General features: G+C 46.3%; 1 protein-coding gene across 1 annotated transcript in view; it reads right to left on the bottom strand.

Annotated features, from left to right (window-relative positions):
- The window catches only part of SLC26A4 (solute carrier family 26 member 4), a 60505-nt gene that overhangs the window by 6065 nt on the left and 35834 nt on the right, over window positions 1-18606 (bottom strand). Inside the window, exons 10-17 of the mRNA XM_075557667.1 lie at window positions 16390-16467; window positions 16149-16244; window positions 15036-15142; window positions 12165-12234; window positions 10583-10675; window positions 4668-4763; window positions 3430-3660; window positions 2220-2274 (exon numbers count right to left, since the gene is read on the bottom strand). Coding sequence (XP_075413782.1) covers window positions 2220-2274; window positions 3430-3660; window positions 4668-4763; window positions 10583-10675; window positions 12165-12234; window positions 15036-15142; window positions 16149-16244; window positions 16390-16467 — 826 coding nt within the window. The remainder of the gene's footprint in view (window positions 1-2219; window positions 2275-3429; window positions 3661-4667; window positions 4764-10582; window positions 10676-12164; window positions 12235-15035; window positions 15143-16148; window positions 16245-16389; window positions 16468-18606) is intronic.

Here is an 18606-nt window from a genome sequence, read left to right as displayed (position 1 = left end):
TCGCAGACAGTTGAGTGAGGAGCACTGCCTCGTGGGTGTCCCTGTTCCCTTTGTAGGCTTAGCTACTGTTTGGCTGAAAGGTGAACTCTAGGAGGGCGTTCTGTTCCAGGCTTGAAGGGTGTCTAAGAGCCGCCCCGAGTCTGGGGGCTCCACCAACCTACCAGACCAGCAAGCCTAGTAGTTTTTATTTTTGCATTTTGTTCCCCATGTTTCTCCTGCTCTGTGCAGATCTTGCATTGTGACTTCATTCAGAGCAGTCAGTACTGAGAGTTGGTAATGGCAGCCGGGTACTAGCTAGTATTTCTGAGCTCAGGCTAGGAGGCAGTGATTCATGTGGCTCTTCGTGGTTTAGGCCAGCGGTTCTCAACCTGTGGGTCACGACCCCTTTGGGGGGAGGGGCGTCGAACGACCCTTTCACAGAGGTTGCCGAATTCATAACAGTAGCAAAGTTACAGGTATGAAGTAGCAACGAAAATAATGTTATGGTTGGGGGTCACCACCACATGAGGAGCTGTATTAACGGGTCGTGACATTAGAAAGGTTAAGAACCACTGGTTTAGACTAATTCTGTGTGCCTTGATTTTCCTCACTCTTCTTTATTCCAGACAGGACGAAACCAATAGCTGTATCTTAGGTGGTGACTCACAAGCCTTTAAGACTGCTCATAAAAGTACGATGTCCTCTTTATGTGGAATGTGTTATGTGATTGACCTCATGGTCCCTGAGACTGTGGTCTGAATCCCTCAGGCCCAGTGGCTTTGCTCTCTTTAGGTGTTTGGTTAAGGTCTAAGAGCTAAGAAGTTAGCACAGTTTTCCCTCCAATATACATTGATATGGTTGTAGCACCTACAAACATGTATGTAGACCTAGCCCCTGCCAAGCTTCTAGATGCTTCTGGGCATACTCCCATGTGCCATCCCACATCTGTTCATTTCGCATATCGACTGGGTATTTGCACTGAGCACTGTGATTGCAAGGCTGTGAATGTCATAACATTGATGGCGGTTGCCTTTGCTCTTGCATGCCCCCAGCGTCTTCCTCTGCCTGGGGCACCTTTGTGGGCTGACCTCTCCCTGCTCTGGTATCACTCGTCTCATCCCTCACGCTAGTACATGGCAGCTCTCAGCCAGTTTGTGATTTTCCTCCGTCTCCCTCCCATTCCACTAATCAAAAAAAATAAGTTCCGTTCTGCACATAAACTTTTTCTTAACTTTGTATAGTCGTGTGGCATACAATGTGTCCTTTGGAGACTGACCTATTCTCCTTAGCATGATGTGCTCCGGCTTCATCCATGTGGTGAATGGTTCATGGATTCATCCGTCAGTGTTGGATTCTATTCCAGCGTGCATGTACGGCAGTTTGTTTAATTCATTCATTCGCTGGCACTTAGGTTGTTCAGGTCTACATTTTCATAACTCTTGCTTTGATTACTAAACTGTGACCCTGCTCTGAACGGACAGAATTTCTTCTTCCTCAGCACATACAATGGCTATACTATACCTGGCTGGAGTGAAGGGACTTGGTACCTGACTGTGTTGCTTCTGGTCACGCTGGCATACCACCTGCCTCACTGAGCCTCGCTGCTAATGGCTCACGACTGCCCTTTTCTGAAGCATCTTCCTCCGCCAAGGTGAGCTGCCTCACCTGAAAAGGCTGCTGGTGCCCCTCCCACAGAGGGGTGGCCTGCAGTCAGTGACTGACAGGGGGTATGAAGGCCAAGAAGAAATAACCTTCCGGTGTTCCTGCTGTGGGCCTCCCTGTGAAACCAGACTGAGGCTAGACTTCTGAAACCAGGTTTGCCCAGCTTCTTTGCTCCCTGCGCCTCTCCTTCCCTTACGTTTGACTCCAGAGAGCACGTGTACACGAACCCCCCAACTCAACCTCTGCTTCTGCACACTGGCGCTTTCCTACACACATATATTCAGCTAGCCTCCCAAACCTTGACGAGCCTCCTGCTCTGAGGATCAGATCCTCTTTGACTCTGCTCTCCTCACAGGAAGATTTTCCCAGTGACCCTAAGCAGCTGTCGGAACATACTTTCTGGGCATGAGCAGCTCAACTTGGAAGCAAAGTCTTCCTCGGTTAGCGAAGGCCCTCAGATACCACGTGCTCACAATCCACGGGAGGGGGGAACAGGGGCTTAGGGAAAGTCCCTAAGTGTGTGTGTGTGTGTGTGTGTGTGTGTGTGTGTGTGTGTGTGTGCGTGTGTGTGTCTTTACCTGGAAGCGATGAGAAGTACACGTTCACATCGATTCTCTGGAATTCTTTGACGATCTTCAAAGAGAAGGAATGAGGCAAAATGAGCGGTTGATTTGCCGGTAATTGGAGCCCAGCTCTGCTCAGACCCACATGGAGTTGTCGTGAGCTGGAATCGACTCGCAGCGATTGCGTAGCTTCGTTTGTTGGGTGTTTGTTTTTTCATTAAATTGGACACTGCCAGTGACACCCTCTTGTTATGAATAAGGTGGCTTACTGAATGTCGGTCCCTCAGACTGCTTAGTGTCCTGGGGGCAGGGGGATGGCTTCTTCATTGCTCAAGTTTCCCTCCTAGGAGAGTACTTAGCACATAGTAGGCATTTCACATCTCTTTTAGGAGAGAGTTCAGAAACTAGAATGTGCCCAACTGGGTTTCTGATATCATGTTTCAATCCTACATGCATCTCAACTCTTGCTTCTTAGCCTTCTGACCTGTTTTCTGCTCTAAAGCCTAATGGCGCCTGTCTTTTCCGGTCCCCACGGCTACCTGGTGCTTCCCTTGCTGTTCTTCACACCACAAAACAAGACTGGACACAAGCCTTCTGCCCACTTTCCCTTCTGTTCATACATCATTTTCTATGTAAACGCAACCTCTCTGACACTGAGCCCATGCCAACGCAGAGACCCGATAGGTCAGGACTGAACTGCCCCTGTTTCTGAGCCCACAACTCTTCACGGGAGCAGAAAGCTCCATCTATCTCCCGCAGAGCAGCTGGTGGCTTTGAGCCGCCGACCTTGGAGTGAGCACGTGGCACGGAACCACTGCCACCAGGGCTCCCTTGTCTATGTCGCCATTGAAAAACATATCTTAATAAATATTATTTGCTGACTATATGCCAAATACTGTTCTAAGCTCTTCATAGCTCTCAGTTTATGTCATCCTCACTATCAATAGTCCTGTGACGTAAAACCATCATGACCCCCATTTTTTCAGATGAAGAAATCAGGGTATAGACAGACTAAACAACCTGTCCATGGTCCCTCCATGGATAAGTGGGTTCAAACCCAGGAATTATGGCTCTAGAGCCCATGCTCTAAAAGACTACAGGGGGGGAGGGTTCACCAAAAATAATGATGGAGAAACCATGCAGTCACTCTTTTGCAAAACTCTGCAAACATCATTTTGCTCTTGCCAAAGTTCCGCATCTGTCACTTTAAAAGTCAGAACCTTACCATCTTCAGTGATCTCACACCAACAATATCCACGAAAGACACAGCCCCACAGTCAAGCACAAGGCTGTGGATCGGCACTTTGGGAACATTCACTTTGACTGGGAGATCAGAGTTCCAATCCACTTGAACTTCGATTTCCTTGGTTGGGATATCAAATTCCTCTGGATCTTCAATATCTTCATCAGGTTCAAAAGCACTGTTGGATGTGCCAGCGTCACTTATGATGCCGTTCTAAAGAAGGAAACATCGGCAACTTAATTACCAGCCACATTCGGACTGTCTTTCAATGATTCATTTCTAATTATTCAAAAGTCCTACACACAAGTCTTTGATAAGCAAAGCATCAAGGGGGTGAACTCTCAAGGAATGAAGCTTATCTCTGTTCACCCTTTGATATTCTCTGGAGAGATGAGATGAAAAGAAAAACAATTCTGGAAGATTGTGAAAGATTAATAAATCCAATTTAATCTATTTCTCGAAAATTGTGGACCTTTGCCACAATACATAAGCAGAACAGTCTGAATAAGAGGGAATAGTTCTCAAAGTTGATGAACTTTTGAGGCCAAGGGCTCAATAGAAAGTAGATGTCTAGAGAAGAATAGAGGCAATGTAGGTACAAACATGGCTGATTCAATTGATGTATGGATCATGATAAGAGTTGTGCGAGCCCCCAATAAAATGACTTAAAAAAAGTTTATGAACTTTCTATCTTCTATTGTGAGACACTTTCTGGCATAGAGCTAGCACTTAGTTCAAGCCTTTTGGTAAAAGCCCATCTGAAATTGACCACAGTGACCAAAGATCCGCAAGCTTAAGGGCCAAGAGCCTGTAAAGGAGGGAGGAAGACTCAGAAAGGAGAGGCCAAGTGAGGGCGGCCCTGATGAATGTCATCAGGGTCCTTGAGTTGTACATGTTGAACTGGTGTATATCCTATCGTACACCTTCAGCAACTAAATAAAATAAATGATTCTTCTAAATAAGGAAATAAATTCTAAACTATGCAAATCCTCTGTGATTAAAAAAATCACATTTTGTGTTTCTGGAGTTCAGCTGGTTGTGTTCTCTTTCCTCCCACCGTCTCATGCACACAGACCAGACCAGCTGTTCTGTAATACACCCGTGGCATCTGCGCAGGCACATCTGGCCACTCAAGGAGGCAGGTGTAATCTTAGACCATCTAACTGCTTTCATTAGAGACAAGAAAGAGCTGAACGAGAAAAAGGAAAATGCTATTTTACCTTCGTTGCTCTTAATTGCCCCTTTTTGATGAGTTTCTGTATTTTCTTCAGTGCTTTGAGCCTCTTGTTACATACTCGAACAGCATCAAATCCAACCTTTGGAAACAAACGCCAGGTTACTTAAAACGTCCGCGTCTTAGTGTTGGTTAATGGGAACTCTTAGCTGGAAAAGGCATTTCTCCAAGGCTATTATTCCTTGAGAGTCTCTGCCCCACCCCCACCCCCCGAAAAACCAGAAATTCTGAGATCTGAGGGAGCAGACCCTTCCCCACTACCAGAAAACCCTCCCTTTGCTATTCCCAGAAAATTACATTAGTGTATTAAAGAATCTACTCCAAACTTAAACCAAACGCACAAGTTTCTGCATGAAACCAACTCTTAACTACCCCATAGGACAGGGCAGAATTGCTCCTGTGGGTTTGGGGGGTTGTAAGCCATGGTCTTTCTCTCCCAGAGCACCTGGTGGTTTTGAACTGCTGACATCGGGGATCAGAACCCAACGCATAACCACTATGCCACCAGGGCTCCTCTTAAAAAGACATAAGATGATTTTTAAAAGTAAATAAATAAAAGGAGCCTTGATGGTGGTGCTCTGAGTTAGGCAATCGGCTGCTAACCACAAGGCTGCCAGTTCAAACCTACCAGCTGTTCCATGGGAGAAAGACGAGACTGCCTACTCTGTAAAGATGTTTACATACTCTGAACCCTTAAGGAGTGACTGTACTCTGCCCTGTCGGAGCCATATCAGTCAGAAGATGGTAGGAAACAAACCAGCAAAAACGGCCTCTTTCACTTTAAGGCCGTGCTTTCCAAACGGCTTGGACATCTCCGAGCCCTTTTGTTATTACAAAATCGATAAACATTCCTCTGCTGCTAGTTTGCCCTGGAGCTCCCTTAGAAAAATGCGGATCTAGAGGTAGACTCCCTAGTGTACCATTCAACACTGGCAAACTCTCCCTACAGCAGTGTGCGCGCTCCCTTTCTCATTTCACATGGTGCTCTTGGCCTTGAGACAACCTCTTCCCTTCCACCCACCTGGCGACCCACAGACTCCTCGGATCAACTAACATTTTCTAAACTCCTAACACCTAGATAACCAGATGCCATATCTTTGATTGTTTTTCTTCATATGGTCCAATTTCTCAGATTGTTTGCCCAACATACAGATCCAATCTGATATATACCTTTTAAACCACGCTGTATCCCCATTGTTCCTTCTGAACAACTGCTCCCTGCTCTATGGACAGGTTCTGATAAAGGACGATTACGTTCTCTTAAATTCCCATTTTTTGCTATGTTATCTACAATTTGTTATGATCCACATAGTCGAATGCATTTACATAGTCAATTAAACATTCGTACAAATCTTTCTGATATTTTCTATTTTCAGATAAGATCCATCTAAGATCAATAATTGTATCCTTTATTCCATGTCCTCTTTCATGACTTGAATTTCTGGAAATTGCCTCTTGTTTTTCCCCAAAGCTATGAGTTTAAAAAAATTTTTTTTCATCCAAAAACCTTATCACCTTCAAAGTACTCTCCATTATATTTAATACATTTGTCAAATCTGTGATTCCATTCTTGGAAACATTTTTCAAACTCATCTGTTTGGATCGCTGATAGCACCTCCCTTATTTTTTACTTCACCTCTTCTATGTCATCCAATTGCTGTCGTCTTCATTTGCAGAAACAAAAAGAAGTTGCACAGAGCAGGTCAGGTGAGTAAGGTGCATGCGGCCAGAGAGGCATGCTGTTGTTTGCCAAAAAATGGGCACACTGAGATGGCTGTGTGAGCAGGTGCATTATCATGGTGGCAAAACCAGTCCCCTCTCTGCCACAAATCAAGCCTTTTTTTGGTAGCACACTGTTACACAATCTTTTTATCACGTCTAAGTAGAAAGCTTGATGAACAGTCTGACCTGGTGGAACAAACTCCAAATGCACTGCGAGGAGACATTTTTGTCTGTTCTGGAAGTTGAAGGGTGTCCAGAACAGGGTTTGTCATCAACCGACATTTCACCTTTTTTGAAACGAGAAAATCACTTGTACACTTTTTTTCCTCCCCTAGTGCTCTCCTTTTCAGATGTGTTTAACATCACAACAGTTTCTGCAGCATTTTTCCCGAGCAGGAAACAAATTTTCACAGCAGCACGAGGTTCAAGTGAAACTGCTTTTACAAAAAAATTCACTGTGACCAGAGAGAACCTTCCCAGGTGACACCACTAGGTGCACTAACTCAGAATGAGTTGCTCAATGCTCACCTAGCAGGGAGAACTGCACACTATGAAAGCTCTGCTCCACATAGTGCAATTCTGTTTGTTTGTTTTGGGGGGGAGGTATCCCTCTGTACAGCTGTGACCATTGTAAAATTATCTACAGTGAAATTTTACTTATGTGTGATATTAATGATAATTTCCATACTCTGTTGGATCACCTTTCTTTGGAATGGGTATGAATATGCATCTTTTCCAGCTGGTTGGCCAGGTGCCATTCCTAGACTTCCAAACTTCAGGGCTAAGACAAGGGAACGCCTTATCTTCTCTTTATTTACTGTCTTTTTAATGAGTCTTTCGGTTTCTTCATGTATGATGTTTTTGTTGCTTATTTTTTTAAAAAGAGCTTTAATGGCATATAATTCACAAATACCATAGCAATACCACAGTTTGATTGTATCACGAACAGTTGTACAATCACCACCATCAGTTTTAGAACACTTTCTTCATTCTTGTCCTCATCGTTATTAGCTTCCCCTTTCCCCCACCTTTCCCACCCCAAGGAATCATTAGTCCAATTACTGTCTCAATAGATTTGCCTATCCTGGATTTCATATTAAAAATTTAAAAAGAAAACAAAAACTAACAACAGTAACAAAGTGAAAAATAGAAAAACTTTAATCAAAAAGAAAGCAGAAAATAATTAAAAATGGGTCAAAAGGGAGATAAAATGATAAAGTGTTAAATTTTAACCTAGCTGCATCAGCAATAATCCACTTTCCATTACATCCTGCATGATAACAGGCTATTTACATCTCTGGTCTATGGCCAGAGGGGATTTCCCCAGAGGCTTAATCCACCTATATTTTGCTTTCACTTTTTTTTAAGTGAAAACTTTAAAATGGATCAAAGGGGAGATCAAATGATATTACACTTTAACCTAACTGCATGTGCCCTAATCAATTAAACAATGTTCTCTGTCTGATAACAAGGCAATGCGTATCCCTCAAGAGGGGATTCATTGCTGCTTAATCCATGTGTGGATCCTACAAATGGATTTTGGGCTTGCACTGTCATCCATAGCCCTTTGAAAACTAGGTGTTCACCATTTAAATACTGATACCATTCCCTCCTCCAGATTGGGATTTCATTACTACAATCCTTGAATCACACAGGCTCATGTAAGATGCTATTCCTTCTGATAGCTGGATACCATCTGTTTTTTTCACCACACTTTGCTATCGCACCCATATCTTCATTGTTCTCTTTGTAAAGATGAGCACTGAAGCAGGGAAGTGTCATAAGAATTAAATTGTTCTTAAATTGAGGCTAGAATTAAAGTGCAAGCCCCAAAATGTATGATGTCTTTTATCTCATCTGGTCTTCAAACATTAGCATTCTGTGCATCAAGTTTATTCTTGAGATGGTCACCAAATTCAGGTGGGATATACTCAAGGGCCTATTTTGGCTCCCATGAACTTGTTTTAATTTTCTTCAACTTACACTTGTATATGAGCAATTGATGGTCTGTTTCACAGTGGTCTCTGGTCTTGCTCTGACTAATGATATTGAGATTTTCCAGTGTCTCTTTCCACACATAGTTGATTTTATTCATGTGGATTCTATCTGGTGAGAGACAGATCTGTAGCTATGATTTATGTTGTTGAAAAAAGTATTTTCTTTCTTTGCTTTTCCCCGCTGGCTTCCAAGGCGGCTTGATTCCGAGGTCCGTGACTGACCAGGGGCTTGATTCCGAGGTCCATGACTGACCAGGGGCTTGATTCCGAGGTCCGTGACTGACCAGGGGCTTGATTCCGAGGTCCGTGACTGACCAGGGGCTTGATTCCGAGGTCCGTGACTGACCAGGGGCTTGATTCCGAGGTCCGTGACTGACCAGGGGCTTGATTCCGAGGTCCGTGACTGACCAGGGGCTTGATTCCGAGGTCCGTGACTGACCAGGGGCTTGATTCCGAGGTCCGTGACTGACCAGGGGCTTGATTCCGAGGTCCGTGACTGACCAGGGGCTTGATTCCGAGGTCCGTGACTGACCAGGGACTTGATTCCGAGGTCCGTGACTGACCAGGGGCTTGATTCCGAGGTCCGTGACTGACCAGGGCTCTTGCTCCATTTCTCTGTTGTCTTACTTCTCTGTGGTTTGGCCAACTTATAGCTCAAAAAAAAAAAAAAAGGTATTTTCAATAAATAGGTTTTTGGTCTTACAAAATTCAATCATGGGAACTCCAGCATCACTTAGACCACCAAAGCCATATTTAACAACTGCCTAGCTTCTTTGTTTCCAAGTTCCACATTGCAGTCACCAGTGATTGCCAATGCTTGACCCATTCCAGACTGCAGAAGTTGGTGAAAATCCTCAATTTCATTTCCTTTATCATGAGTGATTGGTCTGTAAATTTGACCAATGGTCATATTAACTGCTTTTCCTTATAAGTATGTGGATATTATGCTATCACAAACATGTTCTTCAAGATAGGTATTGAAATATTCATTTTGACAATGAATATGATGCTATTCCTTTTTGATTTGTCATTCCCAGCATAATAGATTATATGATTGTCTGATTCAAAATGACCAATACCAGTCCATTTCAGCTCTTAATGCCTAACATATGAATCTTTACATGTTCCATTTCATTTCTGAATTCCAATTTCCCAAGAGTCATACCTTGTACATCCCACATTCCAATTATTAATGGATATGTACAGCTGTCTCTTCTTATTTGGCATTGTGCCGCATCAAGAAATGCAAGTTTCAAAGGCTTTGCTTTAGCATTTCATTAAGATCAACTTCATGTCGAGGAGGCGGCTCAACTTCTGGTGTTACATCAGACAACGTTCAGCTACAATCCATAAGGTTTTCAGCGGCAACATTCCAGACGTGAGCAGCCTCTTCCTTCTTCCTAGACTGTGTAGCCTGGAAGCACTACTGTCACTTGTACACTATGGGTGACTTGGCTGGTACAGGAACTACCAAGGGCACAGTTTCCAGCATGACAGCAACACACACACACACACACACACACACACACACACACGCCACTATCGCATGACAATCTAACACCTGAGTGGTGGGCCTGCTTTCTATACCTTGTATCATAGATACACCTTGTAGCTATAAGGACCCCTGTTGCTGCTGTCTCTGAGCATTCTCTGATCCAGAGACTCCCCCCACCTCCTGCAGAAAGACATCACAAGCGCTCCCCTTCTTCCTTCTATTCCAGGTGTTTCCTTGCTCTCTTCCCCTTTCCTTTCCATAGTTCCCTCACCATTTGTCTTAGACGTCCTCCTGCTGTGAGAGACTACCCTCTGAAAGCAGCTCGTGGTACAATGTTGCTATCTCATGGTCCCATCTTTTCCCTTGATCAGCTTTAAACTCCCCGCAAACTCACTACAACTATATATTTGGGAAGCATTCTGCCTGAAAGCATTTCTAGAATTGCATGTCTGTATTGTTAGTACTGCATAGATTTTAACACATCTCTTTCTCTCTCTCTCTCTCTCTCTCTCACACACACACACACACACACACACACACACACACACACACACCCCAAATGGTTAGTTATCTGAGGACAAGAATGTTACATCATAATGCCCAAGATAGAGAGGATAAGGCATGAAGTCTTAGGCCTGACTAGAAACGAATCCATAAAGAAACAATTTCTCGGGATAAAACACTTACTGTGTTTTTGACAGATTTTTTCAAGCCATCAATGTTGCCATAGAAAATTGGACTAGAAAACCTCAGAATCTTCACCCCTTCAGTTTCTTCGGTCTAACACGGGAGAGAAAACAACAACAGTAAGCCCGGTGGGAAGACTGTTGAAGTAACACACATTCTGTTATGCATACATTTAACACAATTTCAAAAATTGATCTGAAGTTAAACAATTTTAAGTCTCAAATAGGCAATGAGATTTCTGGCAGCTCATGATTGCCCCTAGGAGCAGGCCACAGCACCTAACTTCCCTTGACCCAGCGGCTGCCTCCCAGGCACCACAGCCGCCGCCGGAGCCCACAGATCACGGTCCCATCGAGGGTCCAAGTGAGAAGACACCTGAGGAAACAGCCTGTGGAGCCCTCTCCTTGCCGGACAAAGAAGCTGCAGCTCAAACGGTGGCATGACTTGCCTCAAGTTCATATCACTAGCCCTCTCAATTTGGCTAAACTTCTTCCAAAATGCTAAGGAGGAAAAGATAGCAAAAGCAAGAAGGTTTGTGAAAGCCAAGGTCTATGAGGTCATCTAGGGGGTCACATCTTGATCCACAGTGTAAAGTAGAAACCACGGGCTCACAGACGCGTCTAGTCTGAAAGGAGCTGAGCGTTTTCAGTCCAGCCCTTTCCGATGCAAAAGAGGAGACTCTGAGCAGCTGAATGGGCAAGGCCTCCATAAGACTGAATCTAGAATCCCAAACTCCCAAACCCAGCTGGCTCCGGGGCTGAAATCATCTCCAGATGGGATTTTAGCTTTTGGAGGCATGTGGCTCAACACAAATGAAGATTTGTGGAAATAAAGGAAACAGCCCTTCCTGGAATTACAGGTACAGTGTCCAACAGAGTCTAATGCTATGTACTACAACTTCCCAAGGACACCTGAAAACTCAAATCAAAACACCACACACACACACACACACCTACCACGCATCTATGTGTAGCTTAGAAAACTATTTTGCTGGGGTTATTTTTTCATAGTTTTTGCTCTGTGCATCTTCATGTTGTTGTTAGTGTATTTCCCTGGGGATCCTGAAGTGATCTTATTGGCCGAGACCACAGCCCACTTATCAGGACTTCCAGGTGTTTGTTTTTCATTCCCAAACTATATATTACATGTTCCCATTCCACAGACAAAGCAGAATGTCAAGTATGGATCTTGGTGTCAGAGAACCTGAAAGTCTCATATGAAAAGTGAATGAAGAAAATCTTATAGGGATTTCAGACAACTTCACAGAGCAGAGAAACGGAAATCTTACTCCATTTTTGAAAACATTCGCCTCTTATGATGGTTTTACATGAAAATGATGGCTCCAAAGATTAGTGGTATTCAACCAGTATGAAGGAAATTCATACACATCACGGGGGTCCAAGGGCATACTATGCTGGGTCCAAAGCTTCCCTAACACCGGCAAGGGCCGAATGGCCTTTGGCTCAAAGACAGAGCCGCCTCCTCGGGCAAACTTGTCCCCGGGCAGCTGACAAGATACTTGAGTCCCAAAATCGCCAGTGCGCAAACCCACGTGCAGCAAATGTCTCAGAAAAGCACTCACATTTTTGTAAATCTTGGTACTTTTGTAGATGTCTGTGTGAGGAAGGCTTCCAACGCTACTCCAGGCGGGACTAAAGGAAGGAGAAAGAAGGTCAGGCAGTTTGGGAGCAGGCATCTTGTGGAATCAGAAGCAATAGCAGACACTCATGAGCCCATCCCCACGATGCTTTTAGCCGCCCTCTTTCTTGCGGGTGACATTTTCCTGTCGCTAACTCTGAAGTGAGCAGCTGGTGTTTGTGTGGAGGGGGAGCCGTGGCTCTCTACTGACGGCGGAGAGAGAGAAGGAACGGCGTCGCCCACGTGGACACCCTCTTACAAGGCACACCGAGGGCTTTCCCAGATGCTCGATCTTAGCTAAGTCTCACCATAACCTTGAGGCAGACCCTGGGCAGTGCGGACACGGTGCTGGCCGGGAGGTGGGCGGTTCAAAGCCACTCAGTGGCTCTGGGGAAGAAAGGCCTGGCAGGTAGCTTCTGTCAAGGAGCCCCCAGGATGCCATCCTCCTGGGTGGTCCACAGGGTGGGGGGGGGGGAAGAGAGGACTCTAGGATGAGTTGGGGCTTGGGGTTTTGGTTTTTAACCCTCCTGAAAGTTTGGTACTAGCGTCTTCCTTTGTTCAGATGAGCTAACTAAGGTTCAGAGGCTCTCTTCCACCTGGAAGGTCCTGGGGTTTGGCCCTGCGCCTGGCCTCCGGGAATGATGGTAAGTGCCTGGAGTCTGGGGAGTCTTCGAATGATCAAATCAGTCAGCTTTGATGGAAACAGGAAACTGGCGGAGGTGGGTAGGGGTGGGCAGACTCTGTGTCCTTCCTGACAACCTGACAGCAGATTTCCTGCTCCTGATGCAATCAGAGAAGTCCCATGATTCTTCAAGTGTGGCTAGGAACCAATGCTAAACATAATTTGTGAAGAAAGAGTATTTGTTTGGGGGTACTGGCTCCCGCGCGCTCTCTGGGGCCACACTGTAATTATGGGAAATTGAATGCCGTGGAGGACGCTGCTTTGGGCTGGCTCCAAGCCTAGCTACCAACAGGCGCCACCACCTCCCCTTAGCACAAGTTTTCCTCCTGAGCTCAGTCTCACTCTGCCATGCTCGTCCCTCCCTGGCCACCACCCACAAGACCCAGCCATGTGAGAGGCAGCCTCTCTGAGTCTTCCCTCGCAGCAAATTGGCCACTGTGGGAGTCTGTGACCTCTTTGGGGCCCCTGGGCAACCACTGAAGAGCGCCGAGGCAGTAAACATAAGCCTTTTGGGTAGGTACCAACGTGCCAGGGAAAAGAAGGCACGCAGGAAGGAAACTGGTTGGCAGCCAGGGCAGGAGAGGCAGCCTTAGGCCAGCTGAAAACTCCCGGTTTCTTGGTCCTTCTGAGCCCACACGTAGGCAGAGAAGGGGCCCGAAGCCTGGAAAATCATGGAAGCGAGGAGGACGTGAGGAGGAAGCTGTGTTTCGGTCTTAGCCCGAGAGGGCACACAGTTACAGCCTCGGAAGAGTCCAAACAAAACCAACCCACCAGCCACCAGCCTCGGACCCCCAAACGTTTCCCCAGAGGCTCAGGCTATTCCCGTCCCTTTGCATCGTGTCTGCTGCTTCCCTCTGCATATGACCTGATTTTGTCAACTTCTTATGATGATGTAGCTTGCCGTAAGGTTCGTTTGGCATTCACCTCGTTTGGGAGACTGGAAGGAATGTTGGCTACTGTCAAGTACCTGAAGGCCCTCCTGCTCGGGCTCACAGAACTGGTGACCTCTGAGCCTCAAAAGAAAAACAGGACAAACTTTCTCGAGCAGCTGTCTTCTCCCAGGCCTTGGGTCACCTTATGTCGAGAACAGCCTCAGTGGGTTAGCCTCACAGTGACATCAAAGGGGACTATGCAGTAGAGCACGGGACTGGCGAACAGAATCTGGGGTAAGACAGGTCTGTGCGGAAATCTAGCTCTGCTACTGCCTAACTGTGTGAGCTCAGTGAAGATTCTTCCTCTTTCTAAGCGACAGTTCTCTCATCTGTAGAATTAAAACAAGAAAACCAATTCATAGGATTTGCTAGGAGATTAATTATAACATAAGTCAAGTGCTATGTGATTAATTCATAGACTCACTCACTGCCATTGAGTCAATGCTGATGAATAGCGACCCTATGGGACCTATGGGACAGGGTAGAACTGCCCCTGTGGGTTTCAGAGACTGTAACTATTAAATGGGAGTAGAAAGCCCTGACATTCTTCCATTAATTCATAGAAGCACTTGTTAAATAACTATCCCAAGAGCCCTGGTGGTGCAGAGGTTAAGTGCTGGGCTGTTAACGAAATAACCGCTCTGCAGGAGAGAGACGTGGCAGTCTGCTTCCCTTCAGCGTACAGCTTTGGAAACTCTACGGGGCAGTTCCACTCTGTCAGAATCAACTCAATGCCAGTGTCGACTGGGGTTTCTTTTGTTCATTTCTGCTTTGCTGTTGACTGTGAAATAGCCACCACCATCTGTTAGTTGTCACACTGTGGTGGCCTGCACGTTGCTCTGGTGCCGGAAGCGATGTCACTGGCATTTCAAATCCCCGCAGGGCCATCTGGGAGAGACAGGTACCTGAAGAGCTTCCATACGAAGACAGACGAGGAAACCAGGCCCGGTGACCTACTTCTGATCAGTAGCCAAAGAAAGCCTTAAAGATTGAAATAGAATCCTGCCTGATGACCAACGATCATGCAAAAATTACAGAACTGGTAGACTTGCATTGCACTGCATACACTGTGGACATGAGCTAGTCAACTCAGCAGTGGTAATAACAATGGTTTGATGGTTTGCTGCATGAATCAAAATAAAATTTTGATTCAGGGTATGGGTTCGCTGTTCACACGAAAAGTTGGTTTCATATTACTCACAACTGAACTCTCAGGACGACCGTCAGTAGCGCAAACATAAGGCCGGCTAGTAAACCGAGATCCAGCCCCAGAATGATGGACGCCAGGCAGGTGAACACCCAGATCACCTAGGGACAGACGGACAGGAATCAGAAGGGTGTTTATTCAGATTATCAACAGGTGAGCGGCTCCTCGTATAAATCATAAGGTCAATGATCCAAGAACAAAGTTCGACCTTTTTTTTATTTCACATTTATAAAAAATGGAAATTGGCCTGCCCAATAAGGGCCGACCGTGCCATTTCATTGTGTAATTAATTTTTGAGTAGGCAATATGTTTGCATGATTCAAAAAGAATCTCCCAGCTCTCTCTACCTCGTCCCAGCCCTCCTCCCCACTTCTCGGCTCTCTATGTATGTGCAGTGGGCTTTTACTCAAGACTTCATTTTGCAAACAGGCCAATATGAGGACTGGGGTGTGTGTGTGTGTGTGTGTGTGTGTGTGTCAAAAAGTTCGTGAAAAAATTCCGTCCTCTTCCCATTCCACTTTTCCATGAACTTTTTGAAGTCCCTCAATAGAGAGCATATCTTATTTCCCCTCTTTTCAGCATATGATGCACTTGCTCCTGGTCTGTGTACATCTCTTTTTCATGTAACGGATTGAGATCTTTGGGGGATCAGCACATAGAAAATTTTCATTCTCTCTATCTATTCTGGTTTAAATGCGAGCAGAATGCTAAAGAATTTCCCTTCTGATTTTAATAACTCCCCAGAAAAGCTGTAAAGATTGCTTTGCTCAGAATTACCGTGAGCCTGGGTTTATGCATGTTGGTTTTATTCTTTGCGCTTGCATGGTTTTGTGTCTGCTTTTTAATTGGAGGCTTTAAACAGAGGCTTGTAATTTTTTTGGATTTTTTTTTTAAAGGTCAGGAACAAGCCTCTAGGGAAGTCTTGCTGGGAAATGGACCTTCCCAGAGAAACGGCTTTCACATCAAGCAGTTCCAGCCTTCTGCTTTGGTTTATCCACACAATTTTCAATTGCATTCCGGAGAAGAGGAGCCACCGAGACAAAGTGGCAGGGTACAGGCAAGAGAAAAGCATTCTTTTCACAGAAACATGGGGGCAAAGTGACTTACAGCATCAATCTTATTCTGCCTCCACAGACGAGGAACATCACACACTTGCATAAACATCCCTTTCAGGTTGGCGATCACAACACCTGCCAAGACCGACTGCCAAGAGAGACAGGGAAGGCTCTGTTATCCAGGGGAATCGTGTTCCAGGTGATGAGGTTCACCTGCCCTGTGGATTCTCTGGTGGCAGAGCAGGGAAGGGACTTGATTCAGTGAATGTCTGCCAAAGCAGGGCTGTATGTACCTTCTGCAGGGGTTCCAGCAGCTTCCCCAGAGCAACAATGGAGATGAGCACAATCACGGCCGAGAGGATGCCGGCGATCTGAAAGACACACACCTCCCATGAGCCAGAGCTGCTGACCGTGTGTGGGAAGGAGACTGTTCAGGGGCCCACCCGATGACTCCCGGCCTCCCTCCGCCTCATACTGTGGAGAAACATGAGACTCATTTGCTGGAACGACACAGGAAAACCTCAGAGGTAGGGTACGGTCATGCAATCCTTCCCCACCCCCCCACCGTTCCCCCGACCCAGAGCACAGAAAAGGCATGTCCACACGACACTGAAGTCTACTACCGGTGCTAGAGCATTATGAGTGAGTTCCGTCGGTTGTGAGCCCGGCCGGCATGTGACACAGAGACATGAATGAGCACATGCTATCGGGCAATGGGCGCAGTGGATGCGCTCGCTCTGTGTTGGGGACCACAGACCATGCGTCTGTAAAAAGGAAGCAGCGGCCATGAGACGGGGCGTGCCTGTACACGACCAAATGAGATGGAAAGCAGAGACGAGAGGCCTTCAAAACATCGGTGGAAAAGTGGAATTGAAAAGAGTAGGGATTTTCCCATGAACCCTTTGGAGACCTGTCGTAGTAGCTCCGACTGAGAGGAGCTGGGGGCCCAGTGGTTAAGTACTCGGCTGCTCACCCAGACGGTTGGGGGCTTGCGCCCACCAGTCTCCACAAGAGGAAGACGCGGTGATCTGTTTCCTTGCGCAGATGATGATTTTCTGGAAACCCTGGGGGGGCAGTTCTATGCTGTCCCCTGGAGTTGCAATGGGTCAGAACCGATCTCGTGGTTGATGGCAGAGAAGATAAAGCATGTGTGCATTCTGCGCCTGCCTAGGTCAAGCAAATTGGCCTTGCCTTGTATTTGGGCATATTAGGTACGAGTGACCAATTGACTTGATGATTTGGATTCATGGTAACATGGTGTGTGTCCGAGGAGAATTTCTTCTAAATGGCTGATTTTTTTTTTTTTCAAAAGTAGGTTTCCATGTTCTTGTTCTGAGGCTCCCCTGGGTAGACTCAAACCTGCAACCTTTTGGTGAGCAGCAGAACATGCTACCATTTGCGCCCCCCCCCCCAAGAACTCCAGATAGATGTCAGTTCAGGAGACCAGACACCCCGGTCTTGTGCAATAGCAGGAAGCCTTGGCCCCTTTCCTCCCTCTTCCCGAAAGGCAGATCACCGCGGAGTTCTCGGGAAACAAATTCTCACGGCTCTCAGGAGTTCCTATCTGATTCCTCCGCATTTGTGAGGCTGCCATCAGGACGGCTCTGATATCACTGTGCACTTGGAGCACACGGTTCCCACGAAAGCCTCCTCCGAGAAAACAAGCTTACCAGCCAGGGTACAAGCGCAAAATGTCACCTTAGCATATTCAAAGGTGGGACCACATCTCTTGCTTCATGTCATTTCCAGGGCAGCAGTTTCTGAGCAGCTTCAGAGCGCTGCCCCACAGCAGCCCTGACAGACCCGGGTGACAGGAAGCTTGGAGGACTTTACCTTCACTGCCCCAAAGCTCTCCTAAGATAGAGGGTGGGGCTTGCTTAGATGAGCAGTGAATTCTCTGTTGAGACTGCTGGGGCCTGGCCTTGGAAGGAAGCTTAGAAGTTCTGAAAGAAAGGAGAACAGGAGACAGGGAACCAGAAACAGCGATCAGAGGAAGCAACAGAGAAGGTGGTGTGGAGTGAGAAGACACAGATAAAAGGAAATCGAAAAGTAGAAAACATCAGGAAATTTCATAGTCGTAACTGGAAAACCAATCATTTCTTTTCAGCGCATTCTACGGGCAGCCTGTCGCAGGATGGTGCAGAAGACGAAAGCTTTCACCTGTAGGTTGGGCTCCCCTACCTGGGCCGTGCTAACTCGTAGGAGCACACCTCTAGGCGCCCCATACCTTGGCCAGCTTTCTCTTCTGCTACTCTAAGCAAGGGTGCCAACATTCTTCCTCCTATCCTCTGTCCGCTCTATCTTAAGGTCAATTTCCTTCCATGCAATTAACCCACCAGCTGTCATCCAGTTGACCCCAATTCATGGTTCCTTGCTTTATCGTAACTCTGACTCATGGTGCCTCTGACTCACCATGACTTCAGTTTACCATGATGCCACGTGTGCCAGAATCAAACCAGACCGCAGAGGGATGACTTTCAGAAATACCAATGTTTACCGTCACCCACGGG

Source organism: Tenrec ecaudatus, chromosome 9, assembly GCF_050624435.1.
Source record: "Tenrec ecaudatus isolate mTenEca1 chromosome 9, mTenEca1.hap1, whole genome shotgun sequence".
Lineage (NCBI taxonomy): Eukaryota > Metazoa > Chordata > Mammalia > Afrosoricida > Tenrecidae > Tenrec > Tenrec ecaudatus.
This window is presented reverse-complemented; position numbering and strand designations above follow the sequence as displayed.